Source organism: Bombus fervidus, chromosome 4 (assembly GCF_041682495.2).
Source record: "Bombus fervidus isolate BK054 chromosome 4, iyBomFerv1, whole genome shotgun sequence".
Classification (NCBI taxonomy): domain Eukaryota; kingdom Metazoa; phylum Arthropoda; class Insecta; order Hymenoptera; family Apidae; genus Bombus; species Bombus fervidus.
In genome coordinates, this window is record NC_091520.1 from 6,915,879 (window position 1) to 6,939,736 (window position 23,858).

The following is a 23,858-nucleotide window of genomic DNA, read 5'->3' on the forward strand; positions in this document are numbered from 1 at the left end:
GTGGCCTCGGAGAATGATTTGGACAGGAGAAAACATTGATTCAAGAATTAATTGAAACCTATGGAGAGAAGACGCGAATGATTTTATAAACAAAGTGAAAAGCTTTATGTAAGAAGAAAGAAATACTCGATGAAATATAACTTTTCCATCGTCTTTTATGTTTCCTGAAAGTCTTAGCGCTTTTCATGTTCCTCCGGCGAGTTAGCCTTTCTAAAATTCTGCCACTTTTCTTTCCTATTGGTTCGACTAAGTTACGATTAGCTTTTACCTTTTTTTTGGTAATATTAAAATACTCTACAAAAACTGTAATTTTTACTAGGAATTATAAAAAATATCTCGCATATTCAATTTTCTTTTTTAAGTTACAAAAAGTGTCCACATATGTTTCAAAAAAATTCTACGAAACCTGTAGTTTTGCATCGAGGAAGATAGAAATTAGCAGAATTTTATCGCACTAGGATTCCAGCTCTAAAAATCGAAGGGACGAATCTACGTTTCCGATCAAAGTTAGATATTCACACTAAGAGCACTATAGTCACAGGAAATTTATTATTAACGAAAAGTAGCCACGAACGTACGACTGTATTCACTGGAAACGACGTAGACTGACAATTAGTTCGGAAACCTTTTGAATATCACGTTACACAAGCTCGCAAGTGTCGTTTGGTTCCTTCAACTAAATCCTCGTCTCTCCGTCTAACGTTTAGCTGGAATTCGAAGGTACGCGTTTCGAGAAAAAGAGAGATAGAGAGAGAGAGAGAGAGAGAGAGAGAGAGAAACAAGGAGTGGGCGCCAATATTTTCAAGAATCAACATACCAGCGAACGCTAAAATTAAGCCAGAGTTCTATACCGATTCACGGAATGCGCGCCAATAATTATCGTTCGAGCTTATTTCCAACAACACAGACAGCGTTTTAGGCAGTTGAATTTTTATATCCGCTGTTACCGTTAATTACGCGAAATGCCGGGGACAGAGGGTGGAAATTGCGAAGGATCCGGTGTCGATGGTACTAAATGAAATTTAGCCACGATCGAACGCAATTTATTTCCATGTCCATGCTCCAAATCCGTGACCGCTAGCGAAAATAGACTGCGATTTCCGTCAAATGCACACGTCTGTCCGTCTCGTCTATCGAAACGTCGGCTCTACACGCTTAAAACTGTACGTATACTTTGCCGAGTATCGCGAAAAACGCTGCGTGGATAAAACGTTTGATCTTTGCGCTTATAAAAAGAAAATGTTCGATAAGAGATGTTAGCGAGAGAAAGAAAAAGATAGAGAGAGAGAAAGAGGGTAACGAGAAAACTAAATTTCTGTTGGTATACTTAGCAACAATAATGTTTTGATATAATCTAATAATAGTAATAACAATATATAATAATAATAAAACAATAATGATCTAAATATTCACCGATAAACACGTGGATACGAAAGAGCAAAGATAATCAGCTATTTACAAAATTTTGTTGAAGGAAGTCGTCGAGGGGAAGTTAATTTTCGTTTAAATTCTAAGTGGAGGTCAGTGGTCGCTAAGTCTCAAAGAAACTCCTCGATGGATGAAGCGATTAGAATCGTTAAGATGAATAAACGATTGTTAATGAAATATATTCTTGCCGTTGGTTGGTTCACGTGTAAGCGCAGAGGCGTGATTCATCGTGAAAAACGCGAGGTTTGTACAGATTTCCAGGCGGCTTCTGTTATAAAACTGTCCACACGAGGGAACATATGACGCGTGTCTCCTTTTTCTTTGGTAAACCGCGTCCTGCTGCCAACATCCGTCCTTTCAATTACATCGTCGAGTTTAACGTTCAACTGGTAGAAACGGGAGCTGTTGTGCTAAAATTTGAATCAACGCGATACACGAACGAGGTATAGTAAGGTAGATAGTATACTTACGTATGTACGTACATTACAAACGCTGTTTTATTTTTCATACAATAGGATATAATTAAAGGAATGTTCTGAATTAGAATGTTCTAAAACAGCGTCTTTTTGTGATTTTTTTAGAAGGGAAAGAAAGAAATAAAGTTATTGAATTTTGAGCTATGGTTTTATATATATTTAACGAATACAAAAAATTCTTTTTAAAGTAAAAAAAAGATTCTAACAGATCTCTAAGCCTATTTCATGGGCTGCAGTTTTCAATCGGCGTGAAAGATCCACCTCGTAATTCTTGACGGAAACAAAAAACCAAAAAAGGATAAAATTATTATATATTTTTCTTCTCGATGAACTAAAAACGTTCGTCAAAAAGTTTATTTAAATAATTGTTATAGCACCTTAAAGTTTATTTTTTCTTTTTATAAAACACATTTTTTCTTTAAACCCACCAAATTTTTAATTTCACACTATTTTCTGCCTTTTTTTTAGTTCATCGAGAAGAAAAATATATAATAATTTTACCTCTTTTGGTTTTTTATTTCGGTTAAGAATTACAAGGTGGATCTTTCACGCCGATTGAAAACTGCAGCCCATGAAATAGGCTTAGAAATCTGTTATAATTTTTTTTTTACTTTAAAAAATTTTTTTGTATTCGTTAAATATATATAAAACCATACCTCAAAATTCAATAACTTCATTTCTTTCTTTCCCTTTCTGAAACAAATCACAAAAAGACGCTGTTTTAGAACATTCTAATTCAGGACACCCCTTAAAAAATTGCAGATACAGGAATCTGGAATGATCTTGGGCATTATTATTATTATTATTATTATTATTATTATTATTATTATTATTATTATTATTATTATATAACAGAAGAAAATTGATTTTTGAAAGATAATATATATGACCAACTGACGACTGGTCCTTATCATCGCGCGCGCGCGGTCGTAGGTACAGTAAATGACATCCGAATTCTTCATGGAATTTATCGAAAATTTACTGTTCAAACCGATTGGTAGATAATGTTACTTCGCAAACATTGCATCTTACATTCTTTATAACAGAGGAAAAAAGTAAGAAATATTTATTTAAAAAAAAAATTATTTAGATTAAAATGGAAATTAAATCATATTATTTCTCGTGGAATTCTTTTAAATGGTCAATACATAATAGTACATCGCAAATATGGCATTTAAAGACCATTTCTCTTCGAGTACGTTTAGATCCATTGGGGCAACTAAATTTTAGTTTACATTATAAAATTAGAATATTTTTTAAATTTGAATTTGTTAAATTTGATTAAGATTGACAGTACTTACTCATAGTGGCAGTTGAAAAGATTTTCACAACAAAAGTAAGACTTGCCTAGAAAATAAGGAACTGATATAGGCGAGATGTTGACAAACGGGTCAAACGTGATATCTCACATCTGAAGAATACTTAGCTACTGAAATAAAAAGCAGTCGCAGCGCGCGTAATAATCCGCGCTTGGTGATAGAAGACAATCGCAGCGCACAGATTAATCCGCGCTTGGATGCAAGTGGAATATGCAGATACAAAATCACGATAGGATACAAAGGCAAAGATAAAAGAGTTAGGAGATAGAAAATTAGTATTTGTAATTGTTGAAACTCATTACATAAAACTTCCTTATTTGGGAAGTCGTTTGCCTCTGCGATTATTTGAATTTTAAACTACCAATCAGAGATCTACGTATATTGTTAACTACAATTTTAACGGGTAATTAAAATTTAGTGGCTAATAATAGTAAATTACTAATAGTAAATTACTAATAATAGTAAAGGGCCGCTTCAATTATTAACTTGCCAATTTGCTAGTTCGTCTAAACGCGATTGGCAGCGGTTGAATTCTCAGTTCGTCTGATTGGGTTGAGATTAGGAGCAATCTCGCTTTTGTGTTTCACGGTACATTAGATATTCTGTACTGTGCGTTTCTATTTTCAGCTGATGTTTGGCCATCCATTCGAAAGTAGTCCAATCCCAATGACCAACTTCCAGTGTCCATCGATATATTCCGAATCTTCACCGTTGCATGTTGTAGTATCGATTTTTTTACACTGTTTAACTCAACTACAGCTATTGCTGTAACAGCAGACATAGCATAGACACCTTAATAGTTAAAAATTTACAATTTTGTTTTCGAAACTAATTCTCTTGATTAGTGTGGCTTCTAAGAGAAAGCAGAGTTTACAGATTCGCGTTTAGTTCGCAAAAGTTTAGAAAAAACGTCTACTGAAAGTTGCAAGATAAGATTTGTTGAGCAGTGTAATTAGAGATAACGATCGTGAAAGTACCGAGCTAATTGAGAAATTTTTCAAAATAAAGTACAGATTATTGCACCTTGACTGTTCCAAATTAATAGCAAGAAGCACACACTTTCTTTCCGCTTTGTTCAAACTACTTTGAAATTCGAAAAAGAAGCATCGATTTGGAAAAAACCTGCATCCTCGAAGCGTTCAGGTTTAACGAAGTGTAAACAACATTTCTTTGTTTTCTGTTCAGGTTTCTCAGTTGTTATTCCAACTTCTAGATATAAAATAAGAGGAACATAAATGTACTAGCTGTCCGGCCGCGCCTTCGTCCTCACAACCCTCGAATTTATGTTTATTACTCTCTGTTTGAACGCTCCTTTAGGACTTGAATTTCGAAAAACGCTCCAACACGAGATTATTTATTTCTAACGACCAGCTTATTTGCCGCATTCTAAATCACCAGCTTTAACGTATATAGAGATACGGTTTTCCTTTGACGAAAAAACTTACCCCTTTTTTATCCCCATTAAGGGTTGAATTTCGAAAAACGCTGAAACACGTGTTTGTTTATTTTTGACACTGATTTTTAGTGAATTTTTAATGAGCGCACAACCACAGTCACTCGTGGGATACGAGTTGTTTTAAAAAATATTTTTACTCCAGTTTTACCCCTTTAGGGAGCGTATTATTTAAATCATTGAAATAATAATTTAATATTATTATTATATTATATTATACTGTTATATTATAATCATTTTAATAATAATTTAAATCATTTCTTATCCCAAGTTTGCGTCGTAAAAGAAATATACCGTGCAGATTTCACGTTTCTAGCGATTTGGACTCGTTGATGACTTTTGCATTTCATATACACAAATGGATTTCGAAGAGAAATTAATTTCTCTCAAAATTTAGCTGTCTGAATTTGTTTCATAAAAATATATCGTAATTTCTCCACTTCTTTATTCCAGAAGCAAAAACATCGTATATCGTTTGTGTAATTTTGCTACTCACGTTTCTTGTTTCACTGCTAATTGCGTCCCTTTATTGTTCATTTCTTCCAACGTTCTTCATAATATCGTAATTTATAATATTCTTTCTCTTTATAATATTCTGTTTTTAGGAAACGTCATTTGGATATGAAAATTACGTCTGCTGAGTTAGAAGTCGTTTCAATCCAAGATAATAAGCGTCAGCTAAACGACTGCTATGATTATTGGTCCGTGATATTCTTCCACTTGTATCTCATTGCCCACACAGATGTTTTAAATACAATCAGAATAAAAATTCTACAGAAATTAAGCGACTCTTATAGAAGTATCCCTATGCTATGGTACGTGTATCGGAGGGAGAAAGAAATATTTACATTTCAAGATGTTGTTTTCTTCTTTAGACGTGACTTTAGTATTTTATGGAGGCACGTTATGGCGATCTATATGCGTAAATGTCTTGCTGGGAGGTCCACGATCTATTTCAGAAAACATCACACGCTGCGTTCGTGACGTCGATTTCATTCGCATTTCGTGAAGAAAACCTGGCTAATTACAATTTCTTTAGTGAGAAATAACAGTGTTTGAATAACTACAGCTTCAGTTAATATCGATATAAAAATACGATATCGATCAAATCAATTCTGATCAGATCAGTAATTGCATATGACATTTTGATGGATGGAATGTTCCTCTTCTGCTTTGTGGCATCTTCCTTTACCAACTATGACACTACTACTAACAAGAAGAGAAAGAACAGAAGTTTCTTCGTTATTTGACACCTGTAGTTTTCCAAAATCTCGTTATTTGTACACTTGAAGATTAAATAATTTTGTGCTTGTTTTCTTCTACTCGTTTCTTCATTTTATTTGTTCTGTGTAAAATTAACGACACCTGTAGTTTTTCAAAATCTCGTTATTTGTACTCACTATTACACACTTGAAGATTAAATAATTTTGTGCTTGTTTTATTCTATTCGTCTCTTCATTCTATTTATTCTGTGTAAAATTAACGACAACAAAATCTCGTTATTTGTACTCAATATTATACACTTGAAGATTAAATAATTTTATGCTTGTTTTATTCTATTCGTCTCTTCGTTCTATCTATTCTGTTGTGTAAAATTAACGTGAAATTAAGGTAGAAATATTCTATTTTGCGCGCTAAGAGAACTGTGACCTATGAAGTTTATGATATATAGAAAAATAAAATCGACTTTGTTTATTTATGGCAACGTCATTGCTAAGGAGCGATATATGATGTAAATAATAAATAAGTAAATGACTTTAGAAATAAGATTGAAAGATAACTTGAAAGATATCAATTATTTTTCATACGTAGAAATAAGCTTCAACTATTTCAACCACGAAAGAAATTTCCCTGTCTCGCGATAACACGAGATAACACAATTAATGTCCACATTTTCTCAATTTATAATACGCCGACTCCGTACTGTGAGATTCTGGTATATAATTGTCATCGAGAAAACCATTTTGTTTCTTGATAAAAATAATTTGAAACGCTAAATAGGAACGATTGAAGGTAAAATTATCTACGTTGCTTGGTATTTTCCTACGGACGATACAAGAAGACACGAAGTATCCGAGATAATTCACAGTGCCTCGCGTGACTTTACATTTTGGTGTTTTAGCTGAAAATTGCTTATTTAATAACGAGGCAAAGGTTCAAGGATACTGCAGGAAAGTCGACTAGATCGTTTGCTTAAAAGAGAAAAGAAATTGGATTTTTGGACAAAATATTCCGTTGCATAGTCTTGTTATCTTGTTGTAACGCTATCTTATAGTCCTTTTTGCGGATCGATAGAATCTATTCATCGATCTTGAAACGTTCGATGATGGACCAAAATGTGTGAATTAACCAGAATTATTGAATATGGACAACGAACTTTTGCAATCTTTTTGATCCAAATTGATCGGTCGATTTTTTAAGCATTTAACAAATGGAATAATTATTGTTTCATTTTAAACTAAATTGAATATGGATCTTCTGCAAAATTTACATTTACACAGAACTTTGCCTACCTCCTTCACAATTTATTGATCGATTTTTTTCAAATTTCGTAAATGGAATGACATTTCTCAGCAACGTAGAAATCTACAGAAGATCTCATTAATTCGTTGTATTATTTCCAATTAAACAAAATTGGATACGAAGCTGCTGCAAAATTTACACGAAATTTTTCTACCTTCTTCTCAGCCAATTCTTTTTCTAATCGATTCTTTTCAAGTTTCGTAAATGGAATGACATTTCTCAGCAATGTAGAACCTACAGAAGATCTCATTAATTCGTTGTATTATTTCCAATTAAACAAAGTTGGATACGAAGCTGCTGCAAAATTGACGCAGAGCTTCTTTTACCTTCTTCTTAGCTAATTCTTTTTCTAATCGATTCTTTTCAAGTTTCATAAATGGAATGACATTTCTCAGCAATGTAGAAACCTACAGAAGATCTCATTAATTTGTTGTATTATTTCTAATTAAATAAAATTGGATATGAAGCTGCTGCAAAATTTACATGAAACTTTTTCTACCTTCTTCTCAGTCAATTCTTTTCAAATTTCATAAACAGAATAACATTTATCAATGACTTACAAAAGCCTACAAAGAGATACCTGCTGTAAATCATGAGATCGTAAATTCGTCTTGTTTGTACGTCGTGTCGCTAAAGAAATAAAAAAGAACAAAAAATAAGAATCTGGCAGGAAAGTAAGAAATATGGGAGACGCGGAGTGCTTTAAAGTTTCCCTGAAATATTACACGTCCGGATATCCCCGAAGAGGATTTTATTCGAATATCAATCCGTATTTCCCTCGGCATCTCATCATCCGGAGGCTAACGCGCCCCTATCACAGGAACTCGACGTATGATGTAGAGGAACGACGCGCTGCACACGGTGCTCGCTGATACATTCTGGCCGTGATCGTTGGATCGAAATTGTATGCCGCGTTCCACCTCGGCATGGAGCCAGCTCGCGACATGGGCCGAATTCTCTTTGTCCACGTTAGCCTACCACGGTCACGATGTCCATCGAAGCTTCTTCGTACAGGCAGCAAAAAAAAGTAGGAAAAGCAGAAAGAGCGGAACAGTTGGTAATTCCGCGGAGAATTTCAACGGCGTTGTTACTCGTTCGACCCAGTTTGTCCAGCATAAACAAACATTTACAGCGACAGCGAAGCTACTAGGCCCCCGGACGACAATGACAAATGTATCAGTTGCGCGCCAGCTTTCAGAGAATTTTCCTTCTGCTTGTTCCTTCTGCTAATGGAATTTAAAACGAATGCAACTCGCGTGGTACCATTTCTCGCTCGCAGACAACAATCTGTGTTACTAGCGTTTAAAGCACCTCCGCTTACTTTAGCAAAATCCAGTAAAACGAAAGTATAGAGCACTCGTTTGCCGTTTGACGATCGTTGCCACCAGAAATCGAACCGAATGTTCTAAGAGCATCCCGCAAATGCCTGGTCGATTTGTGGTGGACGGTGTGACGTGTTGTTGGTTAAAGTAATAACGAGACGAGTTGATTTAATTAACTATATTTACAGGTATTTCAAACTGTAGAATATAAAGTTAATCGCAAGCATTGCTCGCTTGATGATATTCGTTATGTGATTGCACAATGCTGCGGTACTGATACTAATCTTTATGCTGATTCGTTAGACTGTTTCGTTGTACTGACTTACTGACTCGATACTGATATTCATTCGCATTACTGATTGTGTCTGGAGGACATGGTCGTCTATTTATACTGGTCGAGGGGCGTACCGAAAGGTTTGAACTTGTCGCCGGTTGTAGGTTGCACATAGCAGCGAAATTGCCTTGTCCAGAGTTTATTTACCATATTATGTGCGTCGTACAATGTTAATCCTCTGTAGCAAAACAACTACGTGAGGTGTCCTCGAATCGAAACGACCTAAAAAGTATGTGTCGCTACAGATTCTTTCAGATACTCAGAACGTGCCCTGGCGTTTGTCACGAATATAGAAACAGTCGCGAAAACCAGTTGACGAAGCACGTGCTGAGACACGTGGCGAAGATGCTAACCTGTAACTGCAGAGATGAAAGTTGATACAGAAAGACAGGGAAAGGCAGGTTCAAAACCCGGCACCGCGTTTTGAGAAGCCTCGCGGTCTACGAAAATTACCCAATTGAAGAACACCAATTTTGGTTAACTTTACCATTAACAGATGCAAGACATTTTTTTTAGTAGCGATGATTCAGTTTAAAGGAGTGAGAAAAATCATGAAAGTTTAGTGTAACTCCGTAAAGTCCTCATATTCTGGAAACTACTTCAGATAAAAAAAATCCAGGCGCTTTCGAAAAAATGTAATTTTTAGAGAAATTAAACTACATCAATAGCTTTTTGCAAAAGTCATACATGATTACAGATTTTCTACTTTCATTGAATCTTTTACCCCTTGAAAGCGAATTATGCATGCGAAAAAATATTACTTGGATTTGTTTAAAAAAAACTGCTTATAAAAAATATATAACATGTAACAGCATTTGTAAATAAATAATTCCTCGTTGTAAAATTGAAGTGTAGGATTTCAATGTGTATTCAGGCCCCGCAAAATTTTTGAACCGGCCCTGTAAAAGGTGACGCGCTAGCCCTGCAGAAGATCAATTTGAACCAACATCAATTGAACAATGTCAATTTTTAAACGCATAATTGTAAATACGATGCGCTGGCTTGATGAGAAAGTAATATCGGTTTCTCATCGAATTATTGGAAAAACAGTTTCGAGTGACTGATATTTCAGAGTTCGCGATGAGATCATTTTATTAAAATGATATGAAGAACTTGACTCTTTGAACTGGTAACTCAACGAAGTCGGTAGAACGAGCAGCTTCGACAGTTGGACATGGAGAAAGACAAAGCCTTTCTTCGATTTAAATTACTTTATTATTTATTATACGAATCTGGCTTAGGTTTGGGTATAAATATTTGAAATTCTTTCGCAGCCTGCCTTTTGGTAATTTGAAAATTATTTCGGATTATTAATTGAATTATGATGGAATTATTAATTAAATTATTACGGAAGAAATATAAATATTTTCTATTTGTGTAAATGAGAATGATTTACATTCGCTTGTCAATAATTAAATTAAAAAAACAGAATAATGTAACGTCTCGGTATAGTGTTTAAAATTCGGCAACATCTTCAGGAAGACCCAAAGTACTGCAGAGGTGAATACCTATGTACAAGTTATTTGCAACTTATTTTCACTTGTACAAACTATTTCCTTGTTTGTAAATACGCAAGAAAGACGTGCAACTATTTTGTATAAATCGCGATTATAATCTGTTATAAAATTGTAAAATTGAGAAAAGGCGGTCAATTACTTAGAAAAATTGTGCGAACAGCGCAGAATTCGTCCGCAGTTTGTTGTTAAGAAATAGGGAAACCGGTTCCACTGAACACCAAAAATATTCGGAACGACTACAAAAATAAAACTCGTATCGTAACCATGATATTTTATGAACACTAAAGTGTAATACTCGAACAAGAGTCCCGTGATTGGTAGAAACGATTGAAGTTGATTATAATATGAGAGCTCTTTCAAGCGATTCGCGATGTGGGTAACAGATGACCCTATAGTCAGGAAACAAATCCTTTATTAACGTGATTAAAGAACAAGTGTATTAAGTTTGCTAGATAATGTACATTATCAAGAATGACAAATTTTGGAATACTATTATACTAATTTGTGGCTGTTTAATTAATCAACAGATTAAAATGTTTATTTGCATCTTTTGAAAGAAAATTTAGAAAGAGGAAGTCAAATTCTATAAAAAATAATAAAGAGGATACTAGGAAATGGTTATTACAAAACATGTCTTCAAACAACTTCAAACTTCCAACTAAGTAAATTTCCAAATAAGTAAAAAAATAAGTGAACTCGCCTGAATTCTTATAGGTTGAAGTAAAAGGACGACTAGAAAATATTATGTTAAAAATAACCATAGTTCAGAATCTGAAATATTATCCGAGTAAGACGATACTCAATCAACTGTCAGCAAGACATTAATTAATACAATACGAAAAGGAGAAGGTACTATGCGTAGGAGATTATTAAAGTGAAAGTAGGAGGATGATTAATTGATAAAGTATCGATAATAAATTTATGTTCCAATATCTCTTACATTATTCTTTCTACTAATTAATTGCTGACAGTCGAATGTATCAATAATTCTCTTTGTATTAATAATAAATTTCATATTTTTAAATCAAATAAATATCATTATTTATTTACAATTTTTTCTTTCAGCATTATATGACGTCAAATAAATCGTAATGCATGGCACGGTTCTGTTTAATATACCAAAAAATGTCATTATTTATATACACTAAATTTTTCTAATTTATGTACACATACGTACACATAATCTTAATACATATTGATATTTTATTCCCAGCAAACGTTTTCGTTGTAAATGTTCGAATATTTCCATAGACAGTGACGATTTTATTTTTTTATAATTACTTAATCGATGGAGAAGTTTGAAGAAATTGCTTTTACGGGTTTTGTTCGTTTTACGTGCCCGGAATAATAAGAATCCTAACAAGAATGCCGATATCGATTGATATTCTTCAGAGTATTTGTTATAGATTCAGTACTCGATAAAGAAAAGTATCAGATAAAAACCCGATAATTGCAAAAGTACTATAAAGTAGAAAATATTGTATTCTAATTCTCTTAATTTATGAGAACGATTTAGTATAATTAATTATTCGAAAATTAATTGAAAAATTAATCCCTTTACGTTCGTTAACAAAATTGAAGTATTCTGAAATACGAATTTTCATCGAGTTGAAATCAATATTTATCTTCAAACTGCCATTAGAAATATTACGTTGAACAGATTAAATTACAATTAAATTATACAAATCACGCTTTACTAAACTGACGAATATATTCAATTTATTGAATTCTTTATACAGCGTGTAGTAGCTAAATGGTATCGTCTAAATATCTATCTTCTTCATTATCGTATAAGAAACCTTTTCAAAATTTTACTGAGACATATAACGGTAGAAAAAACACTTCTTAAGATAATTTTTTTGTGACATCGTCTTAATACTTTTATACAGAAAATAAAAAGCGCATCGACTGGTATACAATAAATATAGTACCTTGAAAAAGATTCTTTCCACAATGACGTGCGTTTTTCGAAATAGCCCAACTTTGGCTTAAGAAGCTTTCATGTAACGATAAATAAGAGTATTGTTGAGAATTTCGGAACTTAATAGCCGAGATAATGGTATATGAACACTAAATTTACACTTGGAATTTATATTAGAATAGTTATATATTTATTTGATAAATGATCCCAAAGATATTCATCGATACACACCTACACGCGTCTCAGTACTTTCTTCCATAGCCGTTAATAATAACTTCCATAACTGTTAACCAACTGAAGAGTTTACATTCATTTGTTTTTGAGACGCCGCGCACACACGTGCTTCTACACACTGATATTTACATACAAGTAGTACTACTACGCATCTAACCTAATCTAGCACACAAAATTACACATATCTCAATAGATATAAAATCTGAAAATCTAGAATAATTAAATTTACGATGACTCCATTTAGCTGGTCCGCTCTGCATATCTAATGCAGAGAAATGTCTTATTTATTGGGTTGGCAATTAAGTGATTGCGGATTTTGCCATTAGGTGGTATTGAAAACTCCACAATCATTTAGTTGCCAACCCAATACAATGTGCTCGAAATTACTTTAAAATTACTTTAATTCCTTATGTACGATGTGCTCAAAATTACTTCAACGAATCTTATGATCATTGTGAAACTTTTTATTTAAGACATGCTAAAAATTACTATGACGAATCATATCACGATTATGACATTTTTTACTCACGATGTGCTCGAAATTGCTTTAACGAATCCCGTTACCATTACTGGTATCCAAACAATTATCACAAAAATATTCTTGATGATGAACAACGAACGTTTATTCGGCACAGCTATTTGGAAATCTTGTTGCGTAACAAATTACGACTTAATTGGACGAGGAACTTAATTAAAATAGCCAAGGGTGTGCACGAAGACAATCGGCTTTACAGCATTTTCCCAACGGCGCTGAATAATTATCTTAATGCGCGCTCGCGCTACTTCCTTCCACGTTTGCATCTTTATATGCATGGCTAGTCTGCAGCTGCAGCTGCGGAACACCGTCCTTGTAACATCTCGGTCAGCAAGCTCGATCGAAGGTTTTAACACCCACGAGTTCCATTCGAAGGATCTGACAAGTTTTCGTGTGATGGCACGCGCGCTCCCTTACGCCTTTTACAGGGCCATTCTATACGTTGCAAGGATTATACCGCGCTTTATTTCTGTTTGCTTTCGGCTCGCAGGTACTACGCTTTCTATTGGCATTTGCAACTCATTGATCGTTCGTTGATTAACGCCGTACGTATCAAGGAAAGTAGAACATAAAGTACGAGGATATTTCGCGATGCTTTTAAAAGCTCTGTTGTTACGTACGACTGAGAAGATTGTGCTGTGTTTGCACGCAATGTTACACGAACTTTCGCGAAACAAAGGATACAATTTGTTTTCTTAACGCGATTGCCAGCGGAATTTATTTTCTAAATCTCGCGCCGCGATATGATTTAGCGTGAAGAGCGAAGGTTATTTTCGACGTGACTGTTTCGAATTGTACGAAGATTAGCGAAACAAATAGTAGCTGTTCGTAGTATCCTACGAGCCCTTATACAAAGTGACTGTTTGTTTACCGCCAGTTTACGATTTGATAAGCTAGGTAACAGAGAAAATTGGAATTGCTTGGGAAAAGTGTTTTCTTCTATATCTCATAAACATTTTGGATAAACGTTTATGAAGTTGCCTCTTTGAAAGACTTAAATAAATATTCATTGTAATTATCAGTAAAATTAGAAATCACTGTTAGACACTGTATATTACTTTGTTACTGCAGAAGCATTTTCAAATGATGATGCAAGTTCAACTGGAGATGAATAACAATTATACAAATTAAATAAATAGGAATACAAGTAATGGAACCTAACGGATAAGAAAAATGAATAAATGTTTAATGAATAAAGATATACAGATGATATAAATTTTGAAATAATGTTTATTTCGCCAATAAAATTATTGTCTCACGTAATATTTTATATATAAATACTTTCATGTTCCATTTTTGCCATTTCATTGCTTAGAATTAATCAAAGTAAATCATGCGCAGGAAATATAAAAACGTTATTATTTATTGAAATAACTTTCTCACATTCGTCTCGTCTAAGATCAATTATATTGTCAATATTCAAGATTTTGAATATTGTACTGACAATATACACAAATATTGTCATTATTTTTTTTATGTAGAATATCATCGCGAATACAAATTTTTATACTCAATTTGTCAAACTTCGTATTATGAAGGATCTACAGGAGACGATTTTGGAGAAAATCCTATACGACAAAGTATACTACGTTTCTCCCCTCCCTTTTAATGTTTTTGTTTCGGGGATTTTCTCACTTTTTTTTTCACTTGGCAACCCGTTGTTTTTTTTGTCTACGATTGGTTCCCCCCTCCCCCCTTTCTTCCTCCTCTCATCCCGAGCTGAGCTTTGTTCAAGTAAGTAAGAGACATTCTGAAAAATTGGAGACAGAATGACAACACACAGGGCGGCGAGGATTCGAACCAGAGTCCTGGCATTTTTGTAGCCAGCTACGTTAACCACATCGCTATCGCCTCCCATATTCTGACGGTTACTTTCAACGTTATTTCTTTCTGCAGAAATCTAATGTTTTTATTTATGTTGGCAAGTTTTGACCATAATATCTCCATTTCATCAGCCTTCGCCTTCAATGTATTTACTTCAAAACAAAGGCTCTGTAATTCGTTTCCAATTTCAGTCAAGTTTACCCAATTTTTATTTGTTACCTAAACTAGGTAATTGATTATTATTTTCTTAGACGTGTTAATAATACTAACGTATTGTTCTGAACTTATCAGATAAGGTACGTCCACAAACGACGCTGTCCCTGCGTCTGTTGCCTCCACCTGAATATTAAAATGAGTTATTAAAATTAATACAAGAATACAAATAAACATGCTTTAAAGTGTTTAAATGAGCTTGGTTTAAACTCGGCCCATTGATCGGCTAGAAAATCTCTTACGTACGACAATGTTTACATTCTTCAATATTGAAAATAATATTAACAAGACCGTAAGAACCGAACGTTCCAACACAAACCAGAAAAAATAAAGCTACCCTTACACAGATATACACAGATCACGTTGTAGACTAACCCATGAACATTTAATAACAAAACAATCACGTTCTGATGTCTCGTTGGATTTTGATGTTATTCCGATTGGATCACCAACGTCGTCATTACCATGTAGCATATTTTAATGTCAAAGCCAAAATGAAGTTTAAACTGAACGATTCTCAAAGCATTCTTGACGCGTTGGAGATTTTTAAACAGATAAATCTACTCGATTCCATGTAACTAGGAATTATTCAATGTTTCAAGCAAGTAATTAAAAATTATGTTTCTCTTTTCTTTTCATTTTGTTTGATAGTCGTTAGTGACTTTATGGTCAATAGAAACACCTTAAACTAAACTCATAAATAAATACGTAAATAAATAATTAATATTAGCAACAGTATTGATCATTTGAATGTACCTTAGATGCAAAACACGTGTTCATGATTGATAAAAATTGAAGAAATATCTAATAAAAATACTACGACTTTTAATTTACAATATACGCAGTAATAATACAACTTTTACTTACGGCATGAAAGAATTTATGATACATACATATTTCTGTGAATTTACACGCTGTTTTACTTTCGATAACATGCCGCAGAGAAATACGGCCTGCCAATTCAACAGCAACCACTATACACATATACATACATATTCTATACATATATTCAGAGAATATCAGAGGGCTTTGATTTTGAACGAGACACTTTTATAGTTCTTGGCTCTTATCTGCTTTCGCATTAAACCGGGAAAACAGAGAATGGAAAATTAATAAAATAGATAGAGGGTGGGTGGTTGGTGAGATTTCCAAGCAGGCGTATTACGAACGATGAATTTCTGGTTTATTTTTAGGCATTCTACTTGAAATTCTGCTATAGTCGTCGATTTATCGGTGTCTCGATTCTTTTTACATAATTCTCGAAACTTGTATATAAATTTGCCTCTTCTCTTAACAGAAAAAAGCATTATGTTGAATCAGATATGAAAAAAGAGAAACTGATTCATTTGATCGTGGATCCGATTACGATCAGTGGTATATTTAGCGTTACGTGTCGCAAAGGAAAATGAAATAGGATTCTGATCATCGATTTCGTGAATTCGATTAATCATGAATTATATATTACACGTTCTTGCGCGAAACAAATTTCAAATATCGTTGCTAAATGTGGTAATAATCTTCCATATCTTCCATATAGATCAATGTATTGTTTTTAAGCTTCGTAATATTCCCGAGAACATTTTTAATGCAATATCAATAATAAAAGATTTTTTAATACGTAAATCCTACCATAATTAAGCTCACGCTTTTAAATACACTTTTATTTGGAAATCATATGGAAATAATGTGATTTATTTGATGGAATTCAAAGAGAGGAACTTTTATTAATCTTGCGTTTCTTGGAATTTTTATATTTTACAGGAGTACCATCGTTGAAATCTTCGTTAAAAAAAAAAAAACTGATACTTTTACTTTATCTTTAGCCCTTATAATGTTACGTTACATTCTGAAAATTACATTTTGAAAATTTTTTCTAACTGTTGCTATATCGTTCTATTTTATATGGACATATTCATTGGATTTTTAACTCCTAATTTCAGATTAAAGTAAAAAGCTTCAATTGATTCTGATTTTTTATCCCAAAAATAAAGGAAATTCCGTAGGAATAGGACGTTAAACGATGTAGCTTTTATTTTAACGACGTTTAAGAGTCACACTTCATCTTTCTTCATTAACAGTTCCTTACTTTTACCAAAATTTAATTTATTCAATTACAGTCTTGTTTCTATCCTATGAAGTTACAAGAATATATTATCAAATACCAAAAAGTAACAAGAAAAAGAGTACAGAGGAAATAGAGGCGCCCATAACTTGTAACAAGAAGCGTTGTTAATAGCATCTCGTAGATTGGCTGACTTTAAATTTTAAAGCTGCTACATATATCGAATTTCGAATGGTTAGATACGGTTTATACATGTTCCATAGGTTTAATAAGAAAGGATGAGACTAGGTTTACTGCTTTAGCTTGATTTAACTTTCTTCCTTTAGCAATTTTCGGAATCACTGGATCTTTCAACCCGTCAGCCCACCTTATCGATCGTTCATTCATTGGTTTTAGAAATATCTGCCTATCTCGTGGTAGGTCAGGCTTAGCGGAATTACGTCGGACGTTGGGACTAACGATCTGACGTGGGACGTTTGATACGAGATGCAAACTGCGTCATCAATAAATTTCTCAACGTCAATGACATTTTCTCATTTTTAACCATTCCATCTCTGACACAGCATCGTGTACGTAATCTACGCGTTGAAAACTTTGCTCGATTTTAAAACTGTCGTCCTAACGCTTATCCCCTTTCCCCTTTTTAAATATAGCTCGTATTTTTCGAAAAGGTTAAGCAACTAAATCGTGTTTTCGATCGTTCTTGTATCATGAATGTAGATGTTCTCTTGTATTACACCGGGGGATTTAATAATGAAATAGAGCGGAGCAAATGCGCACGTCGACTTCGGCTTTAATACTCTGGAGATTTTATTTAAACTTCAGAAACGCGACGGAAGAGATCTACTTTTCTTTGCGTACAAAAGGTAACGTCTTATGCCGTAAATTGACGATACCCTACTTTTTCGAAGAACCGTGCAGCCTGTAATTTTCTCTACAATTAACTATCGTCCTTAATATCAAGAATTTACGATACACCCCTATGATCTAATGTGTCTAGAAAAATCATCTTATACAGTTGCTACAGTCTACGTATTCTCATTTACGTTCTAATTTTTCGTATTCTTATATAGTCATAGTTGGATTATAATTTTGTCTTAACTTATTTTAAGTTAATTTCAAGTAAACAATCTTCGTTATGTCTACATTCGTGTAACGCAAATTTTTCGCTAAATATATGTCTGCACAAAATAAATTGTATATAATAACAAATAATAATAAATATAAACTATACCTACATTTTCGAATTTTACCAATAGAATTATACATACTAATATTATATATATTATATTTTATTTATTTTAGTATTATATTTCGTTCTATGGATTTTCATATATCATTTTTGTCTTCAAAATACTCCAAAAACGGATGAAAATCCGCATTACAACTACTACTCGTTACAGTGTTAATGAAATTCAAAATGTTTCGTGTAACATTATATATTCATACAAATCTTCAACATATTTCTAATACATCATTCATAAAAATAAATTTCACCAGCCACTGCACGTTCTTATTGACGTACAAAATCTAATAAAACGCATACCGAGTCCTTTAAAATTAACATTGTCGCTGGAGGAGAAGAAATTATACGAGCGCGAGTTCGACTGCTCGGATGATTAGACAAAGGGCGCTAAGAGAACCACGTTCTTCCTATTATCATACTTAGAACACAGACTTTGTACGGTTGGCCAAATAAAGGCCAACGTCAGCTGCGGCGTATTAGAACTTTTTCTAGCCGGCTCTATCGCGTCCTTGTTTCGTTTCCAGATAGACATCGCGCACCCATTCTATCGAAATCAATGCGCTCCTTTTATTTCCTCGAATAACGCACACCGTACCGTCTTTGAAAAAGTAACAAAAGCTAGGAGACACGATAACAGGCGAGAAAAAAGAGCGCCGCAGGCGATACCGCAGCTTAAAAGAACTCGCATGAAGCTCCAAGCGTTTTAAAATCTCTATATCTTACGCAGTACGTCCTATTTTTATTTCGCACCTGTAAATTACCTCATTCACGTGTCCGTTTACCTTTGATGATATCTAGTTGGAAAACTAGATTATTTTCGACAATTCCTCACGGGAATGTCCACGTACAGTGATACTTGAAATTACCATGCACCGTGACGATTTTGCGTGACTTTAAACCGATCTTGTTGTTACGTGTGTACATACGTCTCCGTGCAATGTGCAATTAATAACATTTGCCACATTTAATTAGCTATCACTAGTATAATTATATAAGACACGGAAGATTGTCGTGATTGAATAATTAAATATGTTTATTTTCATGCAGTACACATGTCACTATTTTTATAATACGGTCTTATACGGTTTTATAATCTTTTATGATTATATTATACGTACATATATATATAAATAGTGGCATGTATATTGCATGAAAATAAACATATTTAATTATTCAATCGTCACAGTCTATATATATATATATATATATATATATATTAACACACAATAGAACTGCTCTCCCTGTGTCATTTCTAAAATAAAAATACTAGGACAGTTGAAGTGATTCATTATGTCAAATTGTCACATCGTATTTATTTCTAGTTGCCTAACCTCGGTATGGACATGAATTTAACTCGAGGAATTTCACTATTATTAACTAAAATAACAGATATTTATTTCCTGCGAGAAAATAGTATTTGGCATACCTGGCTATCGTTTGGCTATAAGGAAAGGCTATAGTTTGTTGGAAAAATGACATTGCTAAGAAAGATACATTTTTAAAAACATCGATTTAGAATAGAAAGTTCGTTCAACCATTAATTGTTGAATGTTGTCCATCATAATAAATATCTCGTTTTTGGAATTAATCTATATAAGTATTTCAGATCTAATAATTTCTTAAAACGTAGCTCTCTTGTAGGAAACCGACGCCAAATAATACCAAAATATAATATCGATACATATAACGATATAATACAATCGATATAATATTTCCGATAGAAATAAAAATAATAACAGCTGACGTCGTGTGGGTGACGCGAGGCAGCTGAAAAAGGGACGAAAATCATGATCGTATAATTTCCTGTGACGTGGTCGTATTTACGCTCGACGAGACGAGAAAGGCGAAAGGGATTCGAGAGGACAGGAGAAATGCGAACAAACTGGAAAGGAGCTACTTGATGCGTCTTTGAAATACGTCCGATATCGATGGTGGCACGTTGTTGCAGAGGGTTGAGGACGAGGATAGTGACATATCCTATGTAGTGCGATGGCGCGTCCCCTGGCGCCGCGGCAAGGGACGAAAGGGGGCGGTGATGTTCCCTACAATCCCCACGTCGCGACCAGCTTTCCTCCGAGCCAGTCGGATGCTAGATGTGGCAGGAGTCGGTTCGTTATATTCGGTTCGACTCGGCCCTAATCGGCTTTCGTCGGGTTACTCGTGCTTTTCACATACACTCGCACATTCGTTGCATTCGCGACTGATACTCGAATACTGTTCGTTGCCACTGTGAATGTTTTCGTGTAATTTAGTACGAAAAACATTTGAATAATCGGACACGCGACTAACGTCTTTCGAGCCGTGTGGATACCAACGAAAAAGAGCAAAAGAGTAAGTGACAGGTCGTTGCACTTGCTCCATCCAATCAGTGTCGTCGCTTCGTTGAATTTCCGTGCGTGATTTGTGTTTACTGGCCGCGCCTGAATACCGTTACTTGTGACACTAGCAGACCGTGCGAAATTTTGTGAGTTCTGTCTCTCGTGTTTTTCATCTCTTCGATCGATCTTCGCTTGTCGTGCTCTGTCAACATCAAACGCTGTAATTTCCTTCGAGATTTTCAAAGTATATCGTGGCGAAGACGCGTCCAAAGTATCAAACATATTTGTAATAAGCCGAGGAACGGTACAGAGTGATCGTGACAAGAACGGTGCACGAGAGCACGTAGAGGGACCTGTTGTGTCGGGATAGTCGACAGGAAGACACGTAGAATTTAGTGCCTGTCGGGACTCGTTGAACGACGCTAACCAGAACGGTGAACAAGTTACGACGCGTCTGGGAAAGTTGAACATCAAACTCTACACACTCTACAGTCTACAGAGCTCCTAAAGTCATACAATTTAAACGTCGAATTCTTCGCGGCGTAACAGCCGAGAGGCAAGTAAAAGGGAGGACAGGTTGCAGAAAAATTCCAGCGATAATGCGTACAGTGAGCGAAGCAATGAAACATCGCGCGATCAGCTGACTAGCCGAACTGTTTGGCGGTCGTGAGAACTCGGCCGGTAACGAGAATCGGCTGAAGACCGGCAAGAACCCTAAAAATCGACAGCAACCTAGATTGCCTACTTGTGCTGTTATGACGTTTGGAACGCCGTTTCACACCGAGAAATCGCAGTTCGTTGGCGATAACCCTGTTCGGTATGTTCTCAACTTCTCTCCCTCTTTTTCTCATTATTTCAGTCGTTAGAAACCGGTTTCGGCAAATACATATACGTATATCGTGAGATTCGAAGGTTTTACGAGATTGATACTCGATGTTTTGATTTTGTAACGAAACTTTAGACTAAAGTATATACAAGAACTCGTTTTCTCCTTTTTGAGATAAAAACGCAGGCTTTTTGTTTATTTAACTTCACCTTTTACAAGCTGCTTCATTGTGTAAATACACCAACACTTAAAACGGAAGTGGAGTTTATTTGTTGAACAAAATACGAAGATATTATCTTCCAAAGATTAAACATTTTCCGTTCTTGGACTTTGAAATGGATATGTTACAGATGTATTGATAAAAATATTGAATTATTAAATATTAAATTGAAATATTAAATTTTTTCTGTGAAAAAATTGTATACGTAATTAAATGTATACGTACATATTAAATTTTATATCTATTCTTTATAAAGTGTATTTATATTACATGCTTAAGCGCTTAATCCATAATTTTGCAGTATTCAACGCATAATAACGTCTGCATACGTAAGAATTCATAAATTTAGCCATTTATGTAGCTTCTTATTTGTTAGCAGTTTAAAGATACTTATCGTGTCTAGAGACATTTGTTTTTAAATTACAAATTTTAGCACAAGCATTGAAGTATTAAACTTGATATTTAGTTTCATGTGATTGTACAAAAAATGTAATTATGTATAGTAGCTACATATACATTAGTCTAATTGTTTACATTGTCATTCTGTGTCCTATTTACTTAAACGCATTATACAGGGTGTCCCAGAATTTTACAGTCAAACTCTGTCAGTATATTACGCGGATATAATTAAGCAAAAAATATTACATAAACACGGGCCATTCAAAACTCCATTAAAATGTTCTCATAAAAATATGAAATATGGTGGGAACTCTGTTATAAGATAAGAATAGATTTTCAATCAGCATGATAATATTTCATTGCAAAATGTTCACTGTTCTTCTCAATACGAAACTGATAAAAAGATTGAATCGATTATCCCACAAAGTTGATTTTGATTTAGTTTGTATTAGTTCATAACATATATTCTTTTCCTTTCCTTTTTTTTCTTCAAATTTTTCGCACATAAAAATTCAATATAGCGAAATTATAGGCTAAAGCATTGTTTTCTTTGTTCTGTACTGTTATTATTACTCACTCGATTTTGTCCATAAAATGTACTGACAAAGTTTGGTTATTAAATGCTAAGAAAACTGTATCTCTACCTAAATTGTATAAAATTTACTATATTAATTGTAATAAATATGTAATAATATCGTAAGAGCTTACGAATTTCAATATGATCGCGGAAATCACAATGATACCATATTATACATCAGCTTTATTAAATTCGGTTAATCACAGTCCTTTATTTCGTGGAAATGTTGTTTATAGTCGCAAACTAATACATGCACGATATATCTGTCTATTATGAAACAATAGTATGATAACGAAGTCCTATGTGTATTGATTGATATTATTCTAGGAATATATCAGTTTGATAATAACGCACATTTTATATTTCTTCGTATTTCGTATTTCAACAGAGAAACTTCATCGGTTATTTAACGACTTAAGTTCTTGCACAAGATACCCGGTATTTGGAACATTTTTATCGTTAACACAATTAGTTGATCGTTTTTGGTAATCTCTTATAAATAAATTACATAATTCCATTTTTAAATATGACGTGTCAGTTGCAAAGCAATAAATTCATTTCTATTTTCTTATTTCCACATACACGAGTATCAATGGTCGATGAGAAGCAATGATCTGACTAACGGTCGTAATTGCAGAAACGCGTACGTTGAAACTGCCGTAATAGCCGTGGAATTATTTCATTAAGATGGAGAACCAAATGATTCTTTGAAGTCAATTCTACGCTAACAATTTCGATAATAATTATGTTCTACGCAAGTTCCTAGCAAATAAAAAGGTTTCTGTTTTGCTTCGGTCGTAATATACAAAGTTCATTGTTTCGAGAAACAAATTAGACATTTGTCATTATACGTACTAAAAGCTTCGTTAATAGATTTACAATTAGATCCACAATTATAAAAATGATTGAAAATCAAGAATACGTACAATACGCAACTCGAATGAAATTTGATAGTGGTATAATTGTCAGTAGCTATAGCTATAGCTGTATTGTAGCTATAGCTGTGGGAAACATAGCTGTTCAGGAAACGAACATAAATTACTTAATCGAGATAATATTGTATATTCCTTTTCTTCTGTAAACCGCATTGAATTTCTCAAAATTAATGGTC

The 23,858-nt window shown here is 34.0% G+C and overlaps 1 protein-coding gene across 3 annotated transcripts in view; it reads left to right on the forward strand.

Moving 5' to 3' along the window:
* LOC139986847 (uncharacterized) overlaps positions 1-23,858 on the forward strand; it is a 209,557-nt gene that overhangs the window by 20,448 nt on the left and 165,251 nt on the right. The window contains exon 1 of one of the 3 annotated variants that reach the window (XM_072002521.1): positions 20,487-21,542. The exons of the other annotated variants lie outside the window; for them this stretch is intronic. Within the exon in view, the coding sequence (XP_071858622.1) occupies positions 21,481-21,542 (62 nt within the window). The 5' untranslated portion in view covers positions 20,487-21,480. Of the gene's footprint in view, positions 1-20,486; positions 21,543-23,858 lie in introns of those variants that run through there. 3 annotated transcript variants of the gene reach the window in all.